Below are 26735 nucleotides of genomic sequence, written 5' to 3' on the forward strand. Positions count from 1 at the left end.
GCTTAGTTTAGCGATTTTATCAGTAACTTTTCAGCCATCACTGTGTTGTTTCCTGGCCTGGTTTCCGCATGGTAAAAGGTTACATGATTTCAACTCGATGGGCCCGATGTAGGTCACCCAATATACCAGTCGGTAACGGCCTATTTCGGCCGTTACCGACTGGTATTTGGCTTTTGACATGTAGGTGTCTGAATTTACAGAATCGGTATATTTACCGATTCAGTAAATTTACTGCTTCGGTGTTTTTCCGAATCGGTAAATATACCGATTCTGTAAATCCATATGTAGGTGGCACAGTTTGCAGTGCCACAGGCCCTTAAGAATTCTTAATTTACCACCCAATCCTATTGGGTGGTAAAATACCGAATTCCAGTGTACATGCACATCTGTGCATGTACACCTATGCCATGTGACACACAGACATGCCCTTAGGGCATGTATGTTTGCCACATGGCACACAAGCCTGCAATTGGGGTGCTACAGGGTGTCAAAGTGACACCCCGTTCCTCCTGCCAGGATTCGGTATTTATTGAATCAGTAAATACCGATTCTATATTTCCCATAGATTCCTATGGGCTTCAAGGCCCTTAGGAATCAATGGGAAATACCGATTCGGTATTTACCGATTCGGTAAATTGAAAAAGTAAAATTACCTACATCTGCTTACTTCCAATGTACCGTCTTAAATACCGAATCAGTATGATTCGGTATTTTAGAGTAGGTAAATCGGAATTACCTACATCTGGCCCTTAGTGACATAATCGGGTTAAAGGTCATATGGTGTTAATTGGGAGTGTGCAAGTAATTATAAATGTGCCTCAATTTGTCAAAATGCTTCAAGTTTTCAATGGAATTGTTTGATGCGAAACAGCCACTTCAACACACCACTTTGGGTGTTAAATTGATTTTGAAGAGGCGGGATAATGCACTGACCCCGTATGAAGCGGAGGTGGGTGGGGAAGGGGGGTGAGGGTGTTACGAAAGAAAGCATGGTTGTGTATCAATTGCAGGCTTTTGAAACCACAACTGGAGTTTGCGTTTCTCCACCTTCAGGTCAGTTTTCGGTGTTGGTGCTTCGGAGCTAATTGTTTTTATTAATCTCATTTCGCAGCAGGATGCAGAGTCTTTCTGCTCGGGTCCGTCTTGGCTTGTATCGTGCTCTGACTGGAGATTTGGCCGGTGAGTCCTAGACACGCTGAGGCGATTGTTATTTGCAGCATGACCTTCCAAAATGCCTGGGTACAGCGTAGTGTCAGCAGTGGCGTCACTAGGGTTGGTGTCACCCGGTGCGGGTAACTCATGGTGTCACCCCCTCACAACTTACCGGATATACCAACTCACCATCTGCCTGCACCATGTCCCCTCTGCCTGCACCATCTCTCCCTCTGTCCGCAGCCTCTCTCCCTCAGCCTGCACCATCTCACCCTCTGCCTGCACCATCTCCCCTCTGCCTGCACCATCTCCCCTCTGCCTGCACATCTCTCCCTTTGTCCACACCATCTCTCCCTTTGTCCACACCATCTCCCCTCCGCCTGCACCATCTCTCCCTCTGCCTGCACCATCTCTCCCTCAGCCTGCACCATCTCACCCTCTGCCTGCACCATCTCCCCTCTGCCTGCACCATCTCCCCTCTGCCTGCACATCTCTCCCTTTGTCCACACCATCTCTCCCTTTGTCCACACCATCTCCCCTCCGCCTGCACCATCTCTCCCTCCACCTGCACCATCTCTCCCTCTGCCTGCACCATCTCCCTCTCTGCCTGCACCATTCCTCCCCCTCCGCCTGCACCCCTCCCCCGCATGCTGCTCTTTTAATCATTTCCTCATCGCCTTCTCCACCCCCCCATCTCTCCCTCTGTCTGCACCATCTCCCATCCGCCTGCACCATCTCACCCCCTGCCTGCACCATCTCTCCCTCTGTCTGCACCATCTCCCCTCTGCCTGCACCATCTCTCCCTTTGTCCACACCATCTCCCCTCCGCCTGCACCATCTCTCCTCTGCCTGCACCATCTCTCCTCTGCCTGCACCATCTCTCCCTCAGCCTGCACCATCTCTCCCTCTGCCTGCACCATCTCCCCCTCCGCCTGCACCATCTCCCCCTCTGCCTGCACCATCTCCCTCTCTGCCTGCACCATTTCTCCCCACTCCGCCTGCACCCCCTCCCCCGCCTGCTGCTCTTTTCACCCTTTCCTCGTCGCCTTCTCCCCCCCCCCATGGTTTCTCCCTCACAGTTCTCGGCTTTTCTCAAAGTGACTGAAATAAACTCATAAAATGTGCTTAGAATTCGTGCACGCGACACTAAGGATAAGTTTAAATAGACACAGAAGACACACTCGCCCTCACCTTCGAGCGCAGCAGGGGGGGGGGGGCTAGCCAGTAGGATGGGCTTGCAGAAAACGTCTAAAATGAGGGGTTTACAGAGAAAACTTGACCAAAAAACATAGTGCGCCTTGCAGTGGATATAAACACAGGAGAAGCCTATTAAATAACCAAAAGTCAAACTTAGTTTGCATTATAATTCTGAGTAAGGTGTTTGCATTGCTGCTCACTCGGCTCTCACCTCAGGAACGACAAGCTTGCTCTGCGGCGACATTTGTTGTCTGTCGAGCATGCTAGAGGGGCTCCGAGTCCAGGGTGGGCAGACAGCACGGGGCTCCCACTCGTGAAATGTAACATAAGCATGGCCGAGAGTCGAGCGCGGGCTACCTTTACGGACCACTGTGGGGACTCCGAGGAGGAAGGCCGGGAGACAGACAGACCATGTCTTAAACCTAACTCATGTTCTGCATATCACAGAGAGGCGCGTGGCACAAGCCCTAGGACCGTAAATCTACAGTGTTACACAACGGATTTGGATGCGCGCTTAAAAGCACAAGCAGCTCCTGGCGAGGCGTGCAGCCTTGAACACAAAAATATAATTACGGTAATTGGGCACTGGAAAGCCAGTCAAATCGTCTGGTATGTTACTGCACCGGTGCCAGACATTTTCGTCAGGCCATACATTTAAATTGTAATAGAAGAGGCTCCTATCGTGACGCAGAGATCGATGGAACCAATGCCAAATCTGGTATGGAAAACAGTTTTTTTACAAACTTTGTAAAGTGTCTAGATACTCTTGAGGGCGTATTAGGCACTACAGAGCATTACTAAAATGCATGTTGGCTCAGCACTGTCAACAAACATCACCACACGCCAAGTACAACATGCGGCTTAATCATGCAACAGTGCAAACCCCGACAAGTCTCGACTTCCCCAGAAGTACAACGATTATTATATTTTTGAGGACCATCTGGCCAGAAAAGTGACCAGAAGCGCAACTTTACTGATGCTCCTGAGGGTACCTAACAGTGACCTTTGCACATCTTCAACAGGGGGGGGTCTCTATCACCTGTGTCTCCAGGGGGGGCTCTAAACGACACTACCCCAACCAGGTTCGGTCTGCGCCTGACAATAGGCCCGCCCGGACACCGACAATAAAAGTGGCCAGCATTACCGACCCAGATGAGTAAATCAAGTTGCCTCGTCTGCACATCTCATAGCAAATCCGGGCAGTGTGGGAATTACAAACACAAGTTGTACAGGTGTTTTGTATTGCATGGGGGGCTGTATGCGTTAGCACTTCCTGCAGACCGTTTGTAGCAATATCTGGGATATTATTAGCATACACTAGCCCGCCAGACCACAACACAGCACAACAAGCAGCCCAAACATCGTCCCACACACTGACCTGTCACACCAGCCCTTCTGACCTTGTCAGACTGGCCTCTGAACCAGCCTGACCCAACCTATACATTACAGACCGAGCTCAGATCTGCTGTTACCAGAATTCAGAATCCACTGATTTTGGCTGATCTCAGCAGATCCAAACTACGGACAGATGTTTCCAATTTCTTAATACACAAATACATTTTCCAGTCGCTTTGATCATAAGGAATATGGTTGGTTATTGTAAATTTCGGATAACCTCCGAAAACTTGCATTCCAATGGACGATGCAGAAAATGAAAGTGAAACTTCAAAGAGTCCAACCGAGAGCTGGGTCCAAGCATTCAGAATCAGACCCCACCCAGCTGCCCTTACCTGCCTCGTGAGAAGCTCCATGCCGGGTACAGACCTCTCTCTCCTCCGGCTCAGAGTGCAGTGGGTACCGGACACCGAATGTGAAGGCCTGGGATGGCAAACATATTCAGGGGTGATGTTTTGTCCAGCAGTGTGCCACGCCACGGCCAGGTCTTTGTACACTGGCATGTGACAGCTGCTGCCCATACAGGCCATTTTCGATGACGACAGCTGGCATGACTGGCACAATCTGAGGCATGGAGCGGGGCAGGCACGGAGACAGGGGGGCAACTGGCTCTTACCTGCCGAAAGCCACCGGCACACAAGTCTTTGGCAAGTGCTGGGGTAAAGTTAAGACAACAGAGGGCGCCCAGAGGCCCGAGGGGCCCACTGAACCCCTTTTATTGTTCCACTTCACAGTTCAACCAGAGGCCGCAGCACGGGGCTCACATGAAGAAATCCACTTAAAGCGTCCTTCTGAGGCCTAGTCGGGCAACTTCCTTTGACCCTGACCTGTGACAGTGTGTACTGCGTGCTGGTGGCTGCAGGAACTGACTGCGGCTGCGCTAATCTAACCAGCAGAGGGGCGTGGGTGATACTCCCTGATGACGTCAAGGAGCCTGGGAGAGCAGCCTCTGCGCTTGTCAGAGAGGCACAATGTTTCATTAGGCCCAGGGTTCCTCCTGATGATAAAGCAAATCAGAGCAGAGGCGAGGCTGCAGAGCTGTGTTTCATACACAGCGTAACCAGATGGTGTCACCCCATGTGAGGGTGTCACCCGGTGCGGTCCGCACCCCCCCCCCGCACCCCCCTAGTGACGCCACTGAGTGTCAGTAACATACTCCTTCGGCGATGGACATTGAGGAGTGTGAAAGGAACGCCAGCGCTGCATGCTTATTAAACACTGTTGGTGTACTTTGAGATAGATTGTATTAAGTCACAAATGGAAGCAACGGAGTGTGCTGGTGTTTTGAGGAGCTATGGGGCATATTACCAAGCAATAGCGATAATTATCGCTATTGCTTGGTTAGAGACAAAAATTTACTGCAGCGCTGCGGCGATTTTTACCGCAAATAAACCTTGGTATTACCAAGGTTTAACGCAAATGCGGTAAAAATCGACGCAAAGCATGAATATCGCTGAAAAGTTAGCGATATTCATGCATTAGCGAGCTAATGCTCTTAGCCATGTTATCCACCTCCCATTGGATAACATGGCTAAGAACTGCTCAGGGCAGGTGTTAGCTTTTGGAGATATTCCCGCTTAGCGCGAATATCTCCAAAAGTTGGTAATAGGAGATAGCGATGTTAGCGACTGTTTTCAGTCTCTAACATCTTGGCACGCCCACTTTGCATCTCATTAGTGATAAATATCACTGACATGCAAAGTGGGGCCCAAGATGGTCGCTATCTCCTACTAGCTGTCACTAACTGGTGTTAGCGGCAGCTAGGTAATAGGGAGATAATTTTATCTCCGCTTTCTTGGCTTTTAAAGCCAAAAAAGCGGAGATAAACCCCCTTGATAATATGCCCCTTTGTTTTTTAGCCCGCTTGTTGTTAGGGTGACCCCCTGATAGGAGAATTCTCTGTGAAACTTCGTTCAAAGTTACACTTTCCACTTTCTGCAAAGCATGCCGCTGAGATTATCGTCACTGAGTAAGGAGGGCAGGCTGGTTAATGTATACAAGTGGATGGATTTATCGTTTTACTGGATGCATGAATTGATAGACGGTGTTGCTGGATGGATGGATGGCTGGATGGAGGGGTGGATGACGGGGTTGCTGGACGGACGAATGGATGGAGTTGATGGATGGATGGATAGACCGGCGAACGGATGTCCGAACGGATGAGGTTACTGGATGGGTGATTAATGGATGGATGGATGGACGGACGGGGTTACTTGGTGGATGGATGGGTGGGTGGACGGACTTATAGATGGATGGGTGGGTGAAGGGACAGGGTGCGAGTGGCAGGATAGATAGTTGGGTTTGTGGGATTAGGTTGAAGGATGGATGCGTAGTTGGATGGATGGATAAACAGAGGAGTGACCATGCTGGTGTGTGAGTTGGTAAGTAGGCAGACTGCCTGGGCAGACAGATATGACCAGTGAGTGAAAGATACCCATAACGTTTACTCTCACACTGATTCTCACACTGATGGAGCAGTGTCTCCCTCACACAACCGCTTACCAAATACATATCATATATATTTGAATGAACAATGTGCAGAGTTTCATTTGCATCAGTTTCTCTTACGTCTTACCTTTCTTTTGGTTGGACATGTGAAGTTTGCTTCCACAGACTGTAAGAATGGGTTGGGTGCACTAATGCATCAGTGAGCGATCACAGCTTACACTCAGACAAACCAGTCGCACAGATTGTACTGCTGCCTTTTCTACTGGTACCTGAAAGCGGCTGCCTGTGGTTTCAATCCGTTGCGCCGATGGTATTGATTTATGCAAGCTGGTGTGCTGAGGTCAGAGTCTGTATTTCCACATCTGCCTCGGACATTTTAACCTAATCAGAGCAGTCGTGATTCTTTAACTTAAAAGCAACACTTCATAAAAGGCAGGCTGCCTTATGAGGGCATTTAACAAATGTCTTGTTCCAGGGTCTGTGAAATATTTGCTAATGTATTATTGATGAGGGTTTTTGCTGTGCTCATGCTTGAGCTCTGCGCATTCGGTTTCCATTCTGTCGTGATTGATTGTTCAGTAAACCAGTTTAACAACACCTATTTTATCACTTTTATCTTGCACTGCTTTAAACTGGTTTAGCATTGCAGTACTTACCCTTATAAAATCTCTAACCTTGTTCCGTGAGAGGATTTTTACTTTGTGCACCTGTGTTGTTGTACAAAGTACGTTTGCTATTTTTGACAAGTTGTACATCAACACCATCTCAGTTCCCCATTGATACAAGGTGTGATCCTGATACAATCGCATAATGTTTCATATTTGCCAGTGTTTGTGGAGTGATTTGGTATACCCCTGTAGCAGAGAATGGGCAGGAAATAGGCAGACTTAAGGGGTTGTACCTGTATTGACTGTTTAACAGTGCACCATTTTATAAATAGTGAAATATGTTGATGGAAAAGTAATGGTTGTTTTTATTTAAACATATTTTAATGCCTCATACCCCTGACTACTTCCTGACTTTTAGAATGCAGCGTGGTGTTTTAGAGGTACAAGCTTGAACATTTGAGATGGAAGGGGGGAGGAGGCTGAGTGTCTGACTATTTGTCTGTATTATAATTCATATTATTAGATCCGTTTGGGTGTCTCTGCTTTACAGTTTCAAGACTGAGATGTGTCTGCTTGTTAGTTGTGTATTTTGTCTGTCTACTTGGCAATCCCCTGTAGAGAAGTGTGTGTACACCTGTGAGTGAGCAAGGGTCTCTTTGGCGCTGGGTGAAGGTACAAGAGCAAAGCTGTGTGAAGTGAGGGGAGGGGAGGTGCAGTGACTGATTTATGTTTATTAGGCCCAGCACTAATTGCTTTATTAACCTTACTGCTTCCTCAAATGTGCTTAAAAATGCACTGTTTTTCCACTCTTTTTTCCAAATTTTATTGAGGCAGCGAACCCCCAAACCCCCTGTAGATTGTCCGCAGTGCAGTACGACAATAATGTTACACCTCACCACTTTCAAATGTCACCAGCCGCCACTGTCAGCTGCTACGTATGTTACTGGTGCGCATTGTTGGACAGGGTCAATATATGTAATGCACCAAATTAGAAATTGGGGCAGATGAACCACAAGGAACCAAGAGAGATTAAATGACATTGGACGATCCGGGATAGGAGAATCACAGACATTGGACCAGTGAGTAACTCCAAAAAGATCATTACTTTAAAACCAAACGTTGGATTTATGTCAAAGACCCTGGAGATGGCCGGAAACACAAGAGGTACAGATTGAAAACTGACCCTTCATACAGTCCTCTCCTTCTGGCCCGGGCCGGGCAGTGGCATGTACTGGCACACGGTGCCAGGCGCCGGAGGCATGATTGCTCAAGGCAGGCCTTGGACTCCTCACTTAGTGGTTCACTCACTTCACAGTTCACTACATGCACATGAAGTGAACTGTGAAGTGTGTGAACCACCGAATGACGAGTAACCCTGGGCATAGTTCGCGAAGTAGCGCTACGCGTAGCTACACAAAGTACACTTCGCACTATGCGAGCTACGCGTAGCACTACACGAACTGCGTAGTACCCTGTTCGCACTGTGCAAGATGCCGTTTTCAATGATTGCACAGTGGGGACAAGCATTCGGCAGTGTGCAATAATTGAAAATGGCATCTTGCACAGTGAGAGCTGTAGTTTTCTGCCACTCGAGTAGATTTTTACGCGAGCGGCAGCTTTCTCAACGCGGACTGGTAGTTTCTCATTGCGAGCGGTTGTGAATATACGCGACCACACGCAATGAGAAACCTGACCGCCCTGCATTGAGAATCGCGCTGGGAGGTTTATTTTCTCTAACTTGATGTTGCTGATCGCGAACGAGGAAAAAGTCTCGCCGGGATGTCATTTTGCTTGCTCGCGGTCACAAACTTGATGTTGAGGACCGCGAGCAAGCAAAAAATGACAGTTGCACTACGCTACGCGTGTTTGCACTGTGCTACGTGCAGTTCACGTACTGTGAAGTAGCAGGAACTTCGCAAACTAAGCGAGCATAGCGTAGTGCTTTGCCCAGGGTTAGTGACGAGTCCAAGACCTGCCCTGAGCAAATCATGCCTGCGGCACCGAGCACTGGGCATCTGACCAGTACAATGCCACTGCCCAGCCTGGGCCAGGACAGGAGAAGGCCGTAAGAAGGAGGGCAGGGTTCGGTGCCCTGCTGGGCCACCCGGCCACTTTAACCTACTTAACACCCGGATTTCATGTGGAGCCGAGCAGGAACCCGAGTTATCACGCCAACGCCGGTGACCATCACTTCACCCCACCCACAAGACCACGACCCACCAAAAAAATAACTGCGTTGGTAATGGCTTATTATATTATGGCTGTTACTTACAGTTACTGCCCTGGTGGTGGTGAGCGGCCGGGTACTGGCCTGCCTGCCTTTATATGCAATAGGTGGCCTAGCCAGGCTGCTGCAACTGCTGCCTGCACTACAACGCCATCGGGCTGGGCTATCCCCCTCAATCCAGTGCTGCCTCAACCTCTGATGACTTGTGCCGGGTACCGGTGTGTGCGGGTGTGCCGGGCGTGGCATTTTGAAAAAAATCTACTTGTGCTTCCTGCAGCACAGCCCTTACCCGCAGAACCAAATCCAGCCACCTGCCAAATCAGTGTTCTGCCCACAGGCAAGGGCCGCCGCCTAACTAAAGGAAGCAAATTCAAAATGCACCTCGTGACCGTCACTCATGACTGAATCAATCTGATCTGATCTGCATATTGGATTCATTCATTCAATAAATAAATTAGAAGTCGGACGGTCTGGACCAGTATGTGATGTGCCGAGTCAGTGAAGTAATTTAATTATATACTGTCTAGTATACGGCTACGCGTACGCCACATTCACATTACCATATGACGTGCAGAATTGCAGACAAGTGGTGTTATGTAGACCTGGCCCTGATAACTAAGAGCCGGTGCTAAGCACGGGAAAGCACCAGCACAAATTAAGCACTGGCAACATTTAGACAATTTGAGAAAAAATGGGGAACTTTATTCAAGATCATCATTTAGCTGTACTGACTGTTTTTTGTAATCTCTATTTATACAAACCCTGTGCGGCCCAGATTACCTGATTATCGCCATTCTGCGGGGAAGGGAAGGGTTCCTTGTGGTGAGGCTGGCAGCTCACTGCACAGAGATAATATCTTTAATGAAGGAGCATGTGGAGTAGAAGCCGGTAAGGGAGAACTGCTGAAACATAGCTCATACTGCCACGCCTGCAGCCCCTTCAATAGAAATCTTTTCGTATTCTATGTACTACAATCACTACATAAATAGCATGCTGCTTGTTTGCAAAATTACTACGCAAATTAGGTCTCCCAACTTCCAGCAATAAGAAATTCCAGCCTCCTAGTCGCTCTCCTTTTGTAGAACAGATGGTTAAGACCAGCTTGTACATTAAATACCATCTCATGTCATGTGATCAACCTCTACATATAGAAAATGATATACCAAATACTTTGTTTATTAGTCGCCACGGGGCACTTGCACTCTCCCCATTTACCGATGAGAAGGGAAAGAATGAATTCACTTACCCATGAAAAGGTCATTCAATCTGCCCATTATCTAGGAGATAAAATATCCCGGACCATTCATTCGGCCGAATTATTTGCACATAAGGCTACAAGACCGCAACTCAGTGTGCCCATCATTTTTTTTTTTTTTTTTTACAAATAACTAGTCTGACCAGTTTTTTACAGATAAGAACAATAGACATATCACACCAGCCTATTTTACTACGCTTAATTATCACCTAGGTCCATCTAGCCAGGCCATACCTATCTCCAACACACTAAATGCCCCCTTGGTTGCCTACTTTATCACTGCTCTTTTTCTGTGGGTGATGCTAATATCTAAGTCACTGCCCACCCATGTTGCTCTCTTGTCCAGCAGTTACCCCATCTTGTTGACTTTTGCTCTGCTATTCTACTGTTGACCCCTGGCATGGGTTACCTTGCTCTTTTTGTCCCAGAAGGACTTTGGCAGGAGCTGGGCTGGAAGATGAGTCTTCCCCAGGCGTGGCGGTTTCATAACATTCAATTGCTGCACCCCTAAAATAAAAATGTGGTCACGTAAGAAAACGTCAGTGCTGAAATTCTTGAATTCAAACAGAATCATGGATTCACTGGCAATGTCCTTAATCCTGTCATTAACCCCCACGTCATCCTAAAGTTTGTTTTCTTAAGAGTCTGAAAATGTGAAGGCAAGGACGGTACCCCAGGGCTGTACCGAGTTTAATTGTATTTAGGTCTGCCATTGTCAGCCATGAGTGTAGGCACTCCTAACTGCAATTCACACTAAACATCTGTTGATCCACAGTTTATCTCCGAGCCAAATCCAGCTTGGGTATTCCCATTTAAGACAAGACCATTTTAAAAGATGTTGAGAAGATGCATCCAGATGTACAAGTAAGTCCCTGACTAACAGGTAGAATAAGCGAGGCCTGCTGCATAGAAACAGGTGATGGGGCATAATAACTTGCCAAATGCTTTCAATCTCTTCCACCCCTTCCCCTTTAAGTAATGTAAAACCAGTGCTTCTGTACAACTTGTTATCTGGGACACTCCCACACCTCATCTATTGCCCTTTCTTTGAGACTGTGGATCTTCATAGATCCCCCGCCATCTTCCTTCCGCCAGCTGATCTATACACGTGCAACCTCACCTGTTGGGAGTCCCGGAAAGGTGGCTTCAATGAAGGCTACACGGACATGGGTGGAGCCGCGTTTGCATTTTTCAGTATCACCGTTGTTGTAGATCATGTCCACAATTTCACTGATCCAGGTAGTCCCTTAGGAACAAAAAAAAAATACCCTTATCAGGACTCACTTCTAATGGGTTGTGTTTCAGATCAGTAAGGACAAGGCATGGCCCATGGGATAGCTAACCGGTACCGCTGAATCTCAGAGTTGGTGCTATTGTAATGATTCTGGTGTGTCCTGCTTTGGGAGCTAGAATGATGTTTTTTGACTCACTGCAGCATTTAGTGCATAACTGTGTGGACTTTGACGGCACAAGTGAATCTTACATGCTATGAAATAGATGGCCAACGCTGCCCTCCTCTTAGAGTTTGGGACCCAATAGAGACTCACCTGCCTTGGGGTAGGTGGCGATGATCAGGTCATCAGTCCTGGCCTGGGTTGCTTCTATCTCAGGCCAGTTGTCTGCTGTAAAACTAAGCATAGGCACCCCCTGCACCAGCACCAGCTTCCGGCGCAATAAGTGGTCGATGTTCTCCATACTGCAAATCAAGATGCAAACACTTGTCAGCCAAGAACACAAAATGGACATTGAAGAATCCATGCCAATAGTCCATTCCATCACCTCACAGGTCTCTCAAAACCCTAGACAAATCAGGTACTGAGATCACCTTTAAAAGGTGCCATCAGTGGAACCACCAGGAGGTCCACACAGCCTGACAGCTGCAGCCCACCACAGAAAGATGGAAAAGTCAAATGAGGAAAGAAAGGAATGAATGCTGTCTCGAGGTGCTTACTTCAGCAAGCAGCAACTATGGCACAGGGATAAAAAACAACACCTACCTCTGAAGTGTGTGCTTCACCGCAGATTGTCCTCCAATTGTTCGGCCAAATACTCTGTTGGTGGTCAGCCGCCTAACACTAGGTTACTTGCCCCTTCACAACGATGGAGTCTGAATCCCAGGAGCTAAAAGGGAGGCCAGGGACTTGAGCGGTCTCTGCACCTTATTCAGGTTTGTTGAAGCAGAGAACTTTGACTTCGATCCCTTCCTGGCACCTCTCCAACTGTAAAACGAACAAAGGTCGGAGCCATATCAGAAAGCAACGCCCAACACCAGCAGACCAATCCCACCCAGAAAAATGGCCTTTATAGCAGCAGGGCGGCCAGAGCATTATTTTAAAGTCTTCTATCGTGTAAGCCTACAAGGTCACACAACTGACTCTCCTGCCTCTGTTTTTTATGTCATACAGAAAGAGTATCACATTTCGAGGATGCAGTAAAAAGTAACACTACAGAAATACAGAAATGAATACAGCCAACGCTTTCACAAACGCCATGGGCCTCATTTATGAGGCCCCTTGCGCCATCGGAACTTCACTTTTCATGAAATTCCGTGGCGCAGAAGTCAGCGTGGTATTTATCAGGCAGCAGTACGCCAGTTTTTGTGGCGTACTGCTGCCTGATAAATATCAGTCCCTTTAACGCAGTGTACTGCGTTAAAGGGGAGTGCAATGGGTGTTGCTGGGGGCGTTCCTAGCAACATCCATGGCCTTTTGACACTGCCCCAGATTTACGAGAAATCGTAACTCTGAAGCAGTGCCAAAAGCTTACGCCTCCCCAGGGGAGGCGTAAGGGAGGCACAACAGGGAGAAATGTCTTTATTTCTCCTCGTATTTCCTTTTTCTATGTGTGCTGCATTCTATAGCACACATAGAAAGAGGAAAAGCCTCTTGTGATTATTTTTGTACAGAAAGGTTTCCCTTCCTGTACAAAAAAAATCTTCCCCGCAACGCAGGCACCCTTGCACCATTGTGCAAGGGTGCCTGCGCTGGCGCAGGCAGCCCATTGTGCGCCGGCGAAGGGGAAAAGGACAGGAATGCGCCGTATCTTATAGATACGGCGCATTTCTGCCCTTTTCTTTTGCCGTAGGGAAGCGCAGCAGGAAGGCCTGCTGCGCTTCCCTACGGCAAAAAGTCATAAATGAGGCCCCATGTCTTTTTGAAGAAATGAAAGCGAATCTGGGGGAGACACATCCACTGCTGGGCAGGCACTGCAGAACAAAACCTTTAGCTAAAATCTAACAAAACAAGCATTGGCATAGCCAATAGCGCCCACCTTTGGGACCTTATAAGCATGTAGTTATGCAGCAGGTCCCAAAGGCGAGACCTATTGGCTATGCCAATGCTTGTTATTAGTTCTGGCTTGACAGCACAGCTCTCTCCGGACTGTAAACACAAATGAGAGCTTTACGAAGCAGTTCTGAGAGAGGGCTTTAGGCTCCACCCTCATATGCGCTGTGCTAGTCCTGGTCAAGGTTCTGTATTGTTTTGCCAACTGTACTGGTGCACCTAGTTGGTTATGGTGATAGGTCTGATTGGTAAAAGGTATGTAGATGATGTACGTCTTGTCTGTTTATTATGAAAATGTATGCAAAATGCAGCAGTCCGGAGTACTTATTGTGAAAGGCATTAGAGCCCATAGGTGTTTAAGGGTGGATTATCATTAAATCTCGTGTACACCATGCACGTCGCTATTTTAAGATTGTCGTCTGCTGTTTAATTTTTTATTTTACTTGACCTTATTGCAAGCATATGCCTGCCTCAGTCAAGCGGCAATATGTATTGCTTGTTTATACTTTTATTCATTTAATTTATTTTGCACGTTTGTTGAGTCTGTGTGTGTGCTTTGCTGTGGGTGGGTTCATGGGGAAATGGAAGAATGAGTCTGAGTGCGCGCGATGAAGTAGTACAATCAATCAATCAGGAGTTTGTTAAAGCGCGACTACTCACCCGTAAGGGTCTCAAGGCGCTAGGGGTGGGGGGGGGGGTGAAGGTTTCATTTCATCAAGGAGGGGGTCTGTCGAAGAGCCAGGTTTTGAGGTTTCTTGCGAAGATGGGGAGCGATGCTGTCTGTCTCAGGTGGAGCGGAAGGGCATTCCATGCTTTGGCCGCGAGGAAGGAGAAGGAGCGGCCTCCCGATCTGGTCTTTCTGGTGCGGGGAACACGGCGTAGGAAAGCTGGACTGATCGTAGGGTCCTTTGGGGTGCGTGGAATTTGAGTCGGCTGTTCAGGTATGCTGGTCCGGTGCCGTGGAGGGCCTTATGTACGTGGGTGAGCATCTTAAAGGTGATTCTCGCCTCGACGGGGAGCCAGTGGAGTGTGCGCTGGTGCTGGGAGATGTGGCAGTGTTTTGGCAGGTTGAGGACCAGTCTTGCGGCGGCGTTCTGGATGTTCTGTAGCTTGCGGATGAGGTTTTTGTTTATTCCGGCGTAGAGTGCGTTGCCGTAGTCGAGTCTGCTGGTAACCAGGGCGTGAGTGACTGTCTTTCGCTGTTCGAGGGGGATACATTTGAAGTACAAGGATGAGTGCATGCACAATCAGTAATCTGAGTGCCTAGACTCACCACTAACAGAAAAGGCACTTTCAGTAATAACCCCGATCGACGGACATTCAAATTGCTTGTGACCAATAACTTATTCGCCCACAGCATTCTGTCTTAAATTAAAACATACTCAGGGATGGGGAATACACCAACAAGGCTTCAGGAAACAAAGTGACTCTGGGACAAAACTCTACAGACACCCTTCAGTACACAGTTCTAATGTCGGGTACATTTGTTGGCTCAAGACTGGGATCTAGAGACATGAGCACCAATGCTAATACATAAAGACAATAACTTGCATACTGGGACAGGAAGACCCAAATCCTTGGATAATAAGGCCCAATTCCGAATTTGTGTACCTTGTGGAGCCTAATAAAAGCACGAATCTAACTAGAATCGCTTGTCGCACATTCTGAGTCCGTTTTCTAAGTGGGCAGATGTTCTTAGAGTTTGCTAGTTATTGGTAGGGTTAGTGCATGCTCGGGTGATATGTTTTGAGTGGCAGCGACCAGCTGGGGCACCACATGCTATACCCCTTAAGGTGGACAGCTTTATTTAGGATGCCAGTCGACAGCAAGCTCTTGTTTATTCCGTGCTGTGCTCTAACCTGCAGCTACTGCTGAAGTCCAAGTAAGGGTGTATTTCTTATTTTAATTTTAACCTCCAGTTAGGATTATAGGCTGTTATAATCAAACTGCCCATTCTGGCCTATGGGAGCAGTTAGCCCTGCAATAGTGAAAAACACAAATGGCTGTAATTCACTATTAGGACATGGCACACACATCAGGGCATGTCCTACCTTTTACCTACAATGCACCCTGCCCTTGGGCCTACCTTAGGTGTGTCTGATATGTGGAAAAGGGAAGGTTTGGGTACTGACAAGTGAGTGCACCTGCCAAGTCAACATGGCAGTACCAGACTGCACGCAGGCTCTGCAATGGCAGGCCAGAGACACACTTTACAAGCTGCTCCGGTGGGTGGCACAATCAGTGCTGCAAGTCCACCAGCAGCATTTGATTTACAAGCCCTGGGCACCCGAAGTGCACTGTACTAGGGCCTGACAAGTAAACCAAATAAGCCAATCATGGAGTCACTAATCCATACATCAATTTAACATGTGGAGCAATGCACTGTGGCACTGGATAGCAATGGCACAGTGCCCTAAGCATCTTTCTAAACCAGCAAAAACATAAGAGGCAACAACAAAAAAATGGAAGGGAGACCCACGCCAATGTTGCCAGGTCTTACACGTGTCCCCTCCAGGTGAAATGTGGGGAGAACTACCCTACCTCTTGGGAGTTCACATCACTAAGGTGGAAAAATCTGGACAGACCATCAGCATTAGTGTGTTCTGTACCAGGGCGGTGTTCCACAGTGAAGTCCATCCCCTGTAGGGAAATGGACCACATCAACAGCTTTGGATTCTTACCCCTTATCTGCATCAACCATCTGAGGGGCCTGTGGTCTGAACCCGGAGGTGAGTCCCAAACAAGTATGGTCTCAACTTCTTCAGTGCCCTGACCACAGCAAATGACTCAAGGTCAAACGCACTCCACCTCTGTTCCCGAGGAAGTAACCTCCTACTAATGAAGGCTACAGGTTGGCCTAGGCCCTCCTCATCCATCTGTGACAGAACAGCCTCCACACCATGCTCTGAAGCGTCTGTTTGGACAATAAACTCTTTTGAGAAGTTGGGTGCCAGGAGCACGGGCTCCGTGCACATGGCAGTCTTCAGGGCATCAAAAGCTTTCTGGCAGGTGTCAGTCCAGTTCACTTTCTTGGGCTGCTTCCTAGAAGTCAGCTCTCTCAAGGGTGCAACAATGCTGCCATACCCCTTGACAAACCTCTTGTAGTAGCTATTGAGTCCTAAAAAAGGCTCTCACTTCTGTCTGGGTCTTGGGGGGTTCCAAAGCCAGGATGGTTTCAATCTTGGGCAGTAGCGGCACCACCTTGCCGCTCCCAACCTGGTGTCCCTAGTACACAACGGAACCCTGCCCGATCTGGCACTTCCTCACCTTGATCGCGAGGCCTGCTCTCTGCAGCGTCATCAACACTTCCCAGAAGTGGCACAGATGTTCTTCCCGACTGCCGCTGAACACTGAAATATCATCCAGGTAGGCGGCACTGAACTCTTCAAGTACAGTCAACACCTGGTTGACCAACCTCTGAAAGGTGGCAGGGGCATTCCTCATCCCAAAGGGCATAACCCGGAATTGTTAGTGCCCATCTGGTGTGGAGAATGCTGACCTCTCCTTTGCCCCATCAGTCAAAGCGATCTACCAGTACCCAGAAGTCAAATCAAAGTGCTGAGGTACCGGGCAGCCCCTAACTGATCAATGAGCTCATCAGCTCTGTGGATGGGGTGCGCATCATTTCTGGTATCTGAATTGAGTCCTCGGTAGTCCACACAGAACCGCAGTTCTAGCGTGCCACCAGTTGCGGCAGCCATTGGGACCAAGACCACTGGGCTGGCCCAAGGACTATTAGAGGACTCAATCGCCCCCAACACAAGCATCCGGGATACCTCCTCCTTGATGCAAGCACCCTGTCAGTCACCCTGTAAGTTTTGTGCTTAACATAAGCACTGTTGCCAGTGTCTACTTTATGGACGCACAAATCAGTGACACTGGGAATCAGGTAGAACAGGTCATAAAACTGTACCAGCAACTGGTGACAGTCATTCTGTTGCTCAGGGGTCAGGGTGGAAGAAAGGTTCACACCGTGCACGGACCCATCTTGCTCTGTTGAAGCCAGGAGGTCAGAAAGAGGCTCAGTCTCCTCCTCCATTACAGCAACTGTTGCTCGGAGCATGTCCACTTCGGACCTCTCTAAGTGGGACCAGGTGGTTGACATGTAGGACCCGCAAAGGGTTCCTTGGAGACTGCAAGTCCATCAAGTAGGTAACAGGACTCTTGCGCACCACCACCTCAAATGGTCCAGTCCGCTTATCCTGGAGCGCACAGGGCTCCACTTGGGCCATGACCCACACTTTCTGACCAGGCTAAAGCTCAACTAGAGTGGCATTCTGGTCATACCACCCCTTCATCTCCTCCTGTCTGGCTTCCAGATTCGCCTGAGCAAGTTGTCTGAATCACCAAGTCTGGTTCCTGAAGGCCATCATGTAGCTATATACATCCTGGGGAGGTTTCCTTGGAGATTGCACCCAGCCTTCCTTGACTAAACTCAGAGGTCCTCTCACTGAGAAGTTCAAATGGGCTGAACATTAGGGACTTCTGTGGCACCTCACGTTAAGCAAAGAGAAGGCATGGTAAGAGGACATCCCCCTTACACCTTATAGGTTCCTCAAGACCCATAATCATGCATCTGAGGGTCCGGTTAAATCTCTCAACCAGCCCATTACCTTGGGGGGGATATGGAGTGATGAACTTGTACTTTACACCACCTTCCTGCCACAGGGACTTCATATACTTGGAAATAAAGTTTGTACCTTGGTCTGAAACCACATCTCTGGGGAACCCCACGCAGGAGAAAAACCCCATCAGTGCACGTTCCACCATGGGGCCGGGTGGCATGGTCCACCAAGACCAAGATGAACCTGTTGCCCATGGCTGTCCCAGGATCCAGAGACCCCACAGTGTCATTGCCCACCATCTCATAGGGGGTGCTGACCACAGGGAATGGCTGGAGAGGAGCCGTGTGCTTTCTCCCACTCTTTCCACTTGCCTGGCAAGTCTGACAGGTCCTGCAATGAGTGCCTGAACTCTTGAGCATTTTTGGCCACTAAAGGTGGGTGACAAGCCTTTCAAAGGTCTTGTCCTGCCCCAAATGTCCTGCTAAAGGCACATCATGAGCCAGCCCCAGTAGGAAGGCTCTGAAGCGCTGGGGTACAACCAGCTCACTGGCTGACCCAGGCTCAGCAACCTTCGGCTCACTATACAGGAGTCCATTTTATCAGTAGATCCAATGTGATCCAGACTGATCACCTGTTGCCTGGTTGGTGGCCTGTTGCCGCAAACCCACAAGAGAAGGGCACTTCTTCTGCTCCTCACAGAACTCTTACCTGGAGTGTCCTCCTTCCTGCTGCCACTGGGTCAGCTCAGGCATGTCCCCCAGTTCAGCTACCTGTTCCCCTGTAGGTTCCAGGGCATCCCCCTCAAGGTCTGCCTCCTCCTAGACCATGGGAACTGTGGGTGGTGGGTTTCCTGCACCCCCTGCCTCATTTAATTTAATTTGCGTGTTTATATAGCGCTAGAATCACTCCCGGGGGAGTATCTCCGCGCTTCATTTCTTTAAAGCAGGCTCCTGGGCCACTCTTTCAGGCTCCAGGTCCTCTTGAACACCCTTACTGGCTGCCATAGCATAGACTGAGTGGTCATGCATGCGCACTATGGCAAACCCAACATCTCCAAATGAGCACTTCACTTCACCTTATCCCAAGGGGAGCTCTCAAAATCGTTACCCAACAGACAATCAAAAGGCGTGGATGGCCTCACAGTTACTTGAAGATTCCCTGAGAACCCCCCCCCCCCACTCAGAGGGAACCTGAGCAACATTGCAGTGGCTCTGTGTTGTCAGCGGCAACAACTGGATGAAATACATTGGGGATTACCTGCTGTTCAGACACCAGACGATAACTGACAGCTGTCACACTGGCTCCGGTGTCTCTAAGAGCTTCCACCCTATGGCCGTTGATGGTCACCCACTGCCTGTACTTCTTAGTGTTATCAGGCAGCTGGGTCCTGGGGACCACCTCACAGTCTCCTAAAGAGACAAGGGACATCTCTGAGGGACCCAATACACTTTGGGCAGACACCCATCTCCTCCCCCAGGACTACACTAGCCATCTGACGGGGATGTGCACCAGTGGATGCTGTCTTCCCATACAAGGGACATCTAGCATCATAAGAACAGTGGCCCACAGGACCACACTTAAAACAGGTCTTGGGCTCCCTGTGAACAGGCTTATCTGTCGGCCCCTGCCTTCTTCTCAGGGAGAGGCTGGGAACCTTTCCCTTGGTTCCCTTGGGGATTACTTTGGGACCCTTTCTAGAACCCCCTCTGTTTACCCTTGCCCCCCACCCCTCTGCTGGGGACCCTGCCCACCTTTGGCGAAGTCTCCCACATGACCGTTGTGGACCCAGGTGCTCACCGAGAGGTCGGCCTCCTCAGCAAGCTTCCTAGGGTTACTCAGCTTACTATCAATCAGGTGCTGGTGTAGCTCGGAAAACAATTATTGTACAAGTGCTCCCATGCAAGCAAATCATAGAGTGCCTCAAAATGATCTACTTTGCTACCCTTCACCCAACCATACAATGCTCTGCAAAATAAAGACTCATATTCTGCCCACGTGGTAGACTCCAGTTTATTGCAATTTCTAAACCTTTGCCTGTACAACTCTGGGGTCAAACCATATCTGGACATTGGGGCTCCCTTCATATGAGCATAGGACACCTGCTCCTCTGTAGGCAAATCCAACAAAGTATCCCTCCCATCACTAACAAAGCGACCCCACAACAGCGCCGCCCAATCTGCTTCATAAGCCCTAAACCATTGACCAATATCCTCATTTTTGTGGAAATCCTTAAATACTTCTTTGGGGATGTAGGACCTTGCTTCTACAGGCACTGGCGGTATGCTTGTGGAAAACGTGGAATATTTTACTTGGCATAAGCTGCAGCCATTTTGGCTGTGGTATCCATTTAGGTTTCCTTCATAATCCTTTCGTCCTTTCCCTCAGCTTGTGCTATCTATTTTAGTTGACACTCTGACTCAGCTAAAAGCAATGTATGTGCTGAGAGTTGTTGCTGCCATACATCTGCTAACTGTCAATCATCTATTGCTGCCATAAACATTTCTGTTCCCCTCCCATTTTGCTGACCATGTAGTTTTTATCTGCCCATGTTTGTTGGTAACTATTTCTAAAACTGTTCTTTCCATTTCTGTTCACGTGCTTACACTGTACAAAATCTGTATAAAGAGGGCACTGGTTTGTGAAAGCCAGTGTACTACCTCAGGCAGCACTTGAGAGTGCTGTGTGGCGGTCCCACTCATTAGTGAATAATAAACTTGTTATTTATTCCTACTCCACTGCTGATCGCTACTTTGTTGGTTTTTGAACCCGTGGACAAAAGAGTGACCCTGCACCAGTGTACCATCAAAAAAGGGGTACATTTCCACAGTTAGCGCCCGTCGTGGGACCCCATCGGAGACACGGCCGCCCGAAGGAGGGGTCTTGACAGTGGATTGGAATTTCACTGAGGAAGCGCACTGCATGAGGAGACCTTTGTCTTTGCAGGCCGACGGGACTTTTCAGTTTTTCCTGATTTGACCCTCCAGGTGGGGCCGGTCTCGACTGGGGTGTTCTTTGGTGCACTTTTGGAGTTACCATTAGGTCGACCAGAGATCAGCAGGTGGGAGTTGGAGTCTTCTGTCTGGTAAGGTCGCTAAAGCGGCACTCTTGACTTGTTAAGCCTGGGTTTTTTGTTTGAATTTGTTATTTAATCGCTGCAAAGATTGAAGGCAGGTAATGTGGAGATTTTTCTCCTTTTGAAATATTTTGAAGTAGTAATATTTTACATATATTTTTGAAGCATGCCTGTTCACAGCACACTCCATAGGTGGTGTTGCTGTTGCTGGTGGTACCAAAACAACATTTCGAAAAAATTCAGCCAGCTTCCCCAGAGGGGACACCTATTAGAGACATTGTATGTCAAATATGGTAATTCTTCCAAAATGTACGGTCCACTGTGGAACAAATACACAAAAAAGATTCTGATCTATAATGGCCAGTGAATGGGTCATTTGATTTTAAAAAGGTTCAATATGTAGAGCAGTGTTTATTTAAAAGAAAAAGGAGACAGGATATGTTTGATTGTGTGCGTATGTAGGAGAAAGAAGTGCGAGAGAGAGTTAAAAGAGCGGAATCTATAGCAGAAAAAGAACAACGAAAAACGATATATCAAAAAGCGCTAGAATAAAAAAAAAGAAGGAAAAAAAATAGAAAAAGAAGAAAGGGAACGTCGATTAGAGGTAAATGGCCAGTACCCTATTAGGCGGCCTCTTTATCCCATACTTAGGGGTCCATTAGGATGGCGGATGGATCGCCACCGCCATGCAGGCGGTGGCGATCCGTCCGCCATCCTTGCCCGTCCGCCACCTTTCTTCCCCCCACCATATTACAATGGCGAGGGGACCGTCGCGGAGGGGAAGACCGTCCGCCGCTTTTCCGCCGCAGTTGCCTTGCGTACGCGGCGGAAAAGGCCTGATATGGTGGCGGTGTCTATCATACACCTCCAGCCATATTAGGATGGCCTGGGAGGAATGGCTTTCCGTGGCGGCAATGCCGCCACAAAAAGGCATACGGTTCCTGCTTTGGGGGCCTGTCGCGGGCCCCCAGGGTAAAGGGGGGTTGCACATGGGGGGTACCTATGGTACCCCCCTGTGTTTCACAGCACAACCTGGCAGGCACCGCGCGGTGCCTGTCAACAACAAGCATTTTTCACATTGCGGCGGCCGGTGCTTTAAGCACCGTCCGCCGCAATGTTAAAATTGCGGGATGAACCCGCCACTGTGGCGGGTGCATCCTAATTGGGGGCACAGGTTCTCCGCCCTTGTGGCGGACGGTACCGGCCTCTGACAGGATGGCGGACGGACTGTCCGTCCGCCATCCTAATGGACCTCTTAATAAGCTCAGGATGACTGCATCCTATTAGAACGCCCCATCCCGTATAAATTTCCCACTCCAAGTGCCCCTGAGGATGAGGCTTCTGACGAGAAGCATTCTTCTTCAGAGGATAAATATCAAGATACGCCAGGCGGTAGGCAGACTTGCTCTACTTTGACTAGAATAGAAAAAGATAAATTAAAAACTGCTGCTAGGGAGGCGGCTCGCTGGCCTCAGGCTGCATAGCTCATTGTAACTATGGTTCAACCGTGGAAAAACTACAGTTTTATTTTGAAGAAAAAAAATTGTTGGGGAGGTAATATTTGACTATAGACAAATTTCTCAGGAATTAGAGCCAAGGGATATAAATACTGATTGTAAACGATTAACAGATGGGACTTTCCCTTTTTCGGCCTTATCTGATATGATTAGACGAGTGCTTAAACTACGAGATGCAACATTACGTTTATGAAAGGAGCAAGAATTAGCTAGAAAACAGAAAGGTGTAGAAACAGTTCAATCCCCAGAACAGAAAGTAGATGCTCCGGTGGATGAGATTGCACCTGTTAGTAGTACAGTTGCTATAAAACCTATGCGTAAAGCTGCACTCCTTTATGTTCTTCCTAAGGGTGCGGGAACACATGTTGATAAAACATCAGATGATGCAAAGTGATATTTCATATATAATTGGGTTTACACTCCTTGGAGAAGAGCTGATGTGATGGCTCTTAAATCTGCTTTGTCCGACCCCCGGGAAAAATCCTGCCACCTTTGTTGAGGAGGTGAAAGGGACCATTAGCTCCTGCACTATGACCTTGCCAGATATTGATAAGTTCTTTAGGCTTATTTTGCCCCCTGATATGTGGAGAACAATATGTAAAATAGATGATAATGTAGCATATGGTGATACCTGGGAACATTTAGAACAAATAGATGCAGAAAGGGAGCCTGCGAAGAAACCAGAGAAGGAGATATTAGATCTTCCTAAAGCTATTGTGACTAAGTTAAAGACTCTCATACCCCCTAAGAAAATAGATTGGACTACGTTAGCGTCCTGTAAACAGAAAAATGATGAGTTAGTTTCTGATTTCTTTTCAAGATTTGAAGAGACATTCCATGATTTTAGTGGTTAGTCCTTGGCCGATAATACGGGTAGGCATTTTTTTGTTGATAAATTTGTTGCTACTATGTTACCGGAAATAGCTAGTCGCTCAAAGGCCAGCGAGAGTTCTTGAACCACGTCTTCCCCAGTTTCACTTTTGACTATGGACCAATATTATGAGCAACAGGAACAGGAAGCGAAAGGTAGGGAGGATAAGGAGGTTAAAGAATTAAAGACAAAAGTTATGTTGGCTTAAGTATATGGTCCACCATTTAGGGGGGTGGAAGAGGCGGACATGCAATGTATACACCTGGGGTGCCCCCTCTCCCTCAAGCAAATTTGTCCCCTGATCAGTGTGCTTATTGTAAAAAGACTGGGCATTGGTGTTCTGAGTGCCCTCTTTTGGAAAGTCAGCAGTACCAACGGGGAAGGGGTAGTAGGAGAAGACGCCCAGGGAATTTAGGAAATAGGGGAGGTACAGGAGCTCGCCCCAAACTTGAAGCAGTTGAACAAGGACCAAATTACTCTAATACTTTTGATAACCAAAATAAATATCAAATGTCTGATTATTCTGCTGATTCCCTTGCAGATTCCGAATACGCATAGGGATGCATAGGACGGGGTAAGAAACCGGTTGAGGTGCCAGTAGATCAAATGGGTCCTTATATTGATGCAAATGTCTTGGGATCTACTGATTGGTTTCTGGTTGATACAGGGGCTACCTGTGAGGAGAGGAAAGAAAGGGGTTTTCTCTCCTCACATGGGACACAGATAGTGCATGGAGAATTAGTGAATCATCTTCTTATTGCCTTAACATATCTTAAGAGAGTAGCAATTGTTAAATGTAGTGCACACAAGAAAGTGACTGATAAAATAGGAGCAAGTAAATGCATTTGCAGACCACACAGCCCGTGAGACTGTAATGCAGCGAAGTACCACCTCCATGTATGTGGTGAAGTCACAAGCTGAACGTTGGCATGATGCCAGGCAGGAAGTGCTGGACATGAAACAATCTCTGCTGATGAACTAGATCAATGGTCTTAGGAGGGAACACTGGATGATGAGGGCTGTTGGGGTAATAAAGATATGACCAAATGGATGCTACCCACAGCCGATTTATATCCCTTGATTCACATGGCACATGTTGGTGCATCCTCAATAGCAAAACAACTTATGCAAATTTGGGATCATCCTGTTATTGCCAGCACTGCTAAAAACATAGTCTGTCTCCAGTATAATCCTGGAAAGTGAACGGAAACTCCAACAGGAGGGTTTGCGACACCAACTGCACCTTTTGAGGTCCTGCTAATGGTCCACGGACCTCATCTCATTGGGAAGTTGTAGAATATGTCATGAAAGGGTTGGGGATTAAACAGAAATTTCATGCCGCTTTTCATCCACAATCAACAGGCCTGGTGGAGCGTCACAACTCCATCGTGAAATTGAAATTGTCTAAAATACAGGCTTCCACATCTTTGAAATGGCCTGATGCCCTGCCCCTAGCTCTAGTTTTTATCAGATTAATACCACATACATGATCTGGCCTTACCCTATATGAGGTTGTGTTTGGTAGGCCTATGAATATTTGGGGAATCACTAAGCCTCACCCTATACATTATGTACCTCATGTGCTGATGAGTGACTATCTGTCCCAGTTAACTGACAGCTTGCCTTCTATTTATCAGCAGGTACAGGAAGTTCATCCAGACAGGTTGCAGGGTGAAGGCCATGATCTGCGGCCTGGCGATTCCATGCTGCATGCCCTCATAAGCCCAGCTGCATTGACTGATCACCACAACATTCTGATTACTGAGAAAGGGCGAACTGCGTCACCTGAATTACCTGAAGAAGTCTTTCCAGACCACACCATCCCTGGTACATCTAGATATCCGCTTCATTCCATGAAGAAAGACATTTCATTGCAGAAAGAGACTGTTTGACAGTTTGAGCCACTGTCCTGGGTGGTTAAAGACTGACTACAACAAGGGGTAGCCTATTAGTGACTACTCATCTCAACGTTAGTGAAGAAACCAACGCCTGCCCAGGACCTTAGGGCATCATCTATTTTGCTGTTTGCTGATGAAAATGAGCTCGCCTAAGAAGAAGGAGATCGCTGCGACAATGTGCAACAGTTGTACAATCTGCATCCTTGGTCTGGCTTTGACTGTTGCCATAATCTCTACTGTAATGTGGGTAGTAGAGCTGTAAAAGAGCACCATCATTTTGATTTGCCGCAACATGAACAGGGATACCGGCAACATCTGAGAAACAATTCAATTTAATTCAATTTCAATCTTTATTCGATCAAGTTAAAAATGATCATAAATGCACAGATACATCATCATAAAATTATACAAAATCTTATTTTTAAGATAGCAAATATTTCAGCAATTATTCTAGAATAAAGATATTAATACATTAAAATTGTTAAAAATCATTTCATATACTAACCACTACTCTCGCCGAAGGCAGTGAATAATTTGCACACTTGTTGCCTTTCTTGGCTGGGCTTATCAATTATTCTTGAATTTCATGAACTTGTTTTATATCAGTTATAGGTTTAGTACAATGACAAAATCTGTCTTGTAAGTCCAAAAGAACACTGAATGGCACTCTACACTGCAGATAGCACAGGTGACAATTTGAACTATTATGTCTCTGAAACATATATATTTTGACAATGTATTCCATACATCTTCTATCTTTCATTTCAATCGTGATTACAGATGATACAATCCACCCTTAAATGTACGTTGCAGACAGCTGGGTTCACAACTTCAATTCAGCTTTCCTCCTACATTAAGGACACCATTGGATCTAACCTTGCTTTATTTAAGGCACAGACAATTGTACTCTATCCTCAGATTCTGTTAACTACACAAAATAGCATTCATCAATCTTTGTATCGATTAGTACTTTTGATCTACATTATGGACAGCGGAGTTCACAACTTCAATTCAGCTTTTAATATAAATTTCACTTCATTATGTGTCCTGAGAAGTGCCTTTAATTAATTCTCCGCTAAATACAGTTCACAACTAGATACCAAGAGCGCTAGCACTACAGAGAACATTCAATACAATCTTGATTTACTTAAAACACAGACAATTGGTATAGAAAATGTAGAGGATGAACATTTAGTTATTCTTGTCAATGGCGTTCCTACTAAGAGTAAGAATATCTAACAAGAA

At 47.4% G+C, this 26735-nt stretch overlaps 1 protein-coding gene and 1 long non-coding RNA gene across 2 annotated transcripts in view; one reads left to right on the top strand and one right to left on the bottom strand.

Moving 5' to 3' along the window:
- LOC147705712 (sulfotransferase 1 family member D1-like) overlaps nucleotides 1–12499 on the bottom strand; it is a 95772-nt gene extending 83273 nt beyond the window's left edge. The window contains exons 1-4 of the mRNA XM_086932140.1: nucleotides 12280–12499; nucleotides 11830–11978; nucleotides 11403–11528; nucleotides 10692–10789 (exon numbers count right to left, since the gene is read on the bottom strand). Of these exons, the coding sequence (XP_086788266.1) occupies nucleotides 10692–10789; nucleotides 11403–11528; nucleotides 11830–11977 (372 nt within the window). The 5' untranslated portion in view covers nucleotide 11978; nucleotides 12280–12499. The remainder of the gene's footprint in view (nucleotides 1–10691; nucleotides 10790–11402; nucleotides 11529–11829; nucleotides 11979–12279) is intronic.
- The window catches only part of LOC147705713 (uncharacterized), a 30357-nt gene extending 3857 nt beyond the window's left edge, over nucleotides 1–26500 (top strand). The window contains exon 4 of the long non-coding RNA XR_015297602.1: nucleotides 25230–26500. This is a non-coding gene — a long non-coding RNA (uncharacterized LOC147705713). The remainder of the gene's footprint in view (nucleotides 1–25229) is intronic.
- The last annotated feature ends 235 nt before the right edge of the window (nucleotides 26501–26735 follow it).

Source organism: Lissotriton vulgaris, chromosome 7 (genome assembly GCF_964263255.1).
Source record: "Lissotriton vulgaris chromosome 7, aLisVul1.2, whole genome shotgun sequence".
In the NCBI taxonomy this organism is placed as follows: Eukaryota; Metazoa; Chordata; class Amphibia; order Caudata; family Salamandridae; genus Lissotriton; species Lissotriton vulgaris.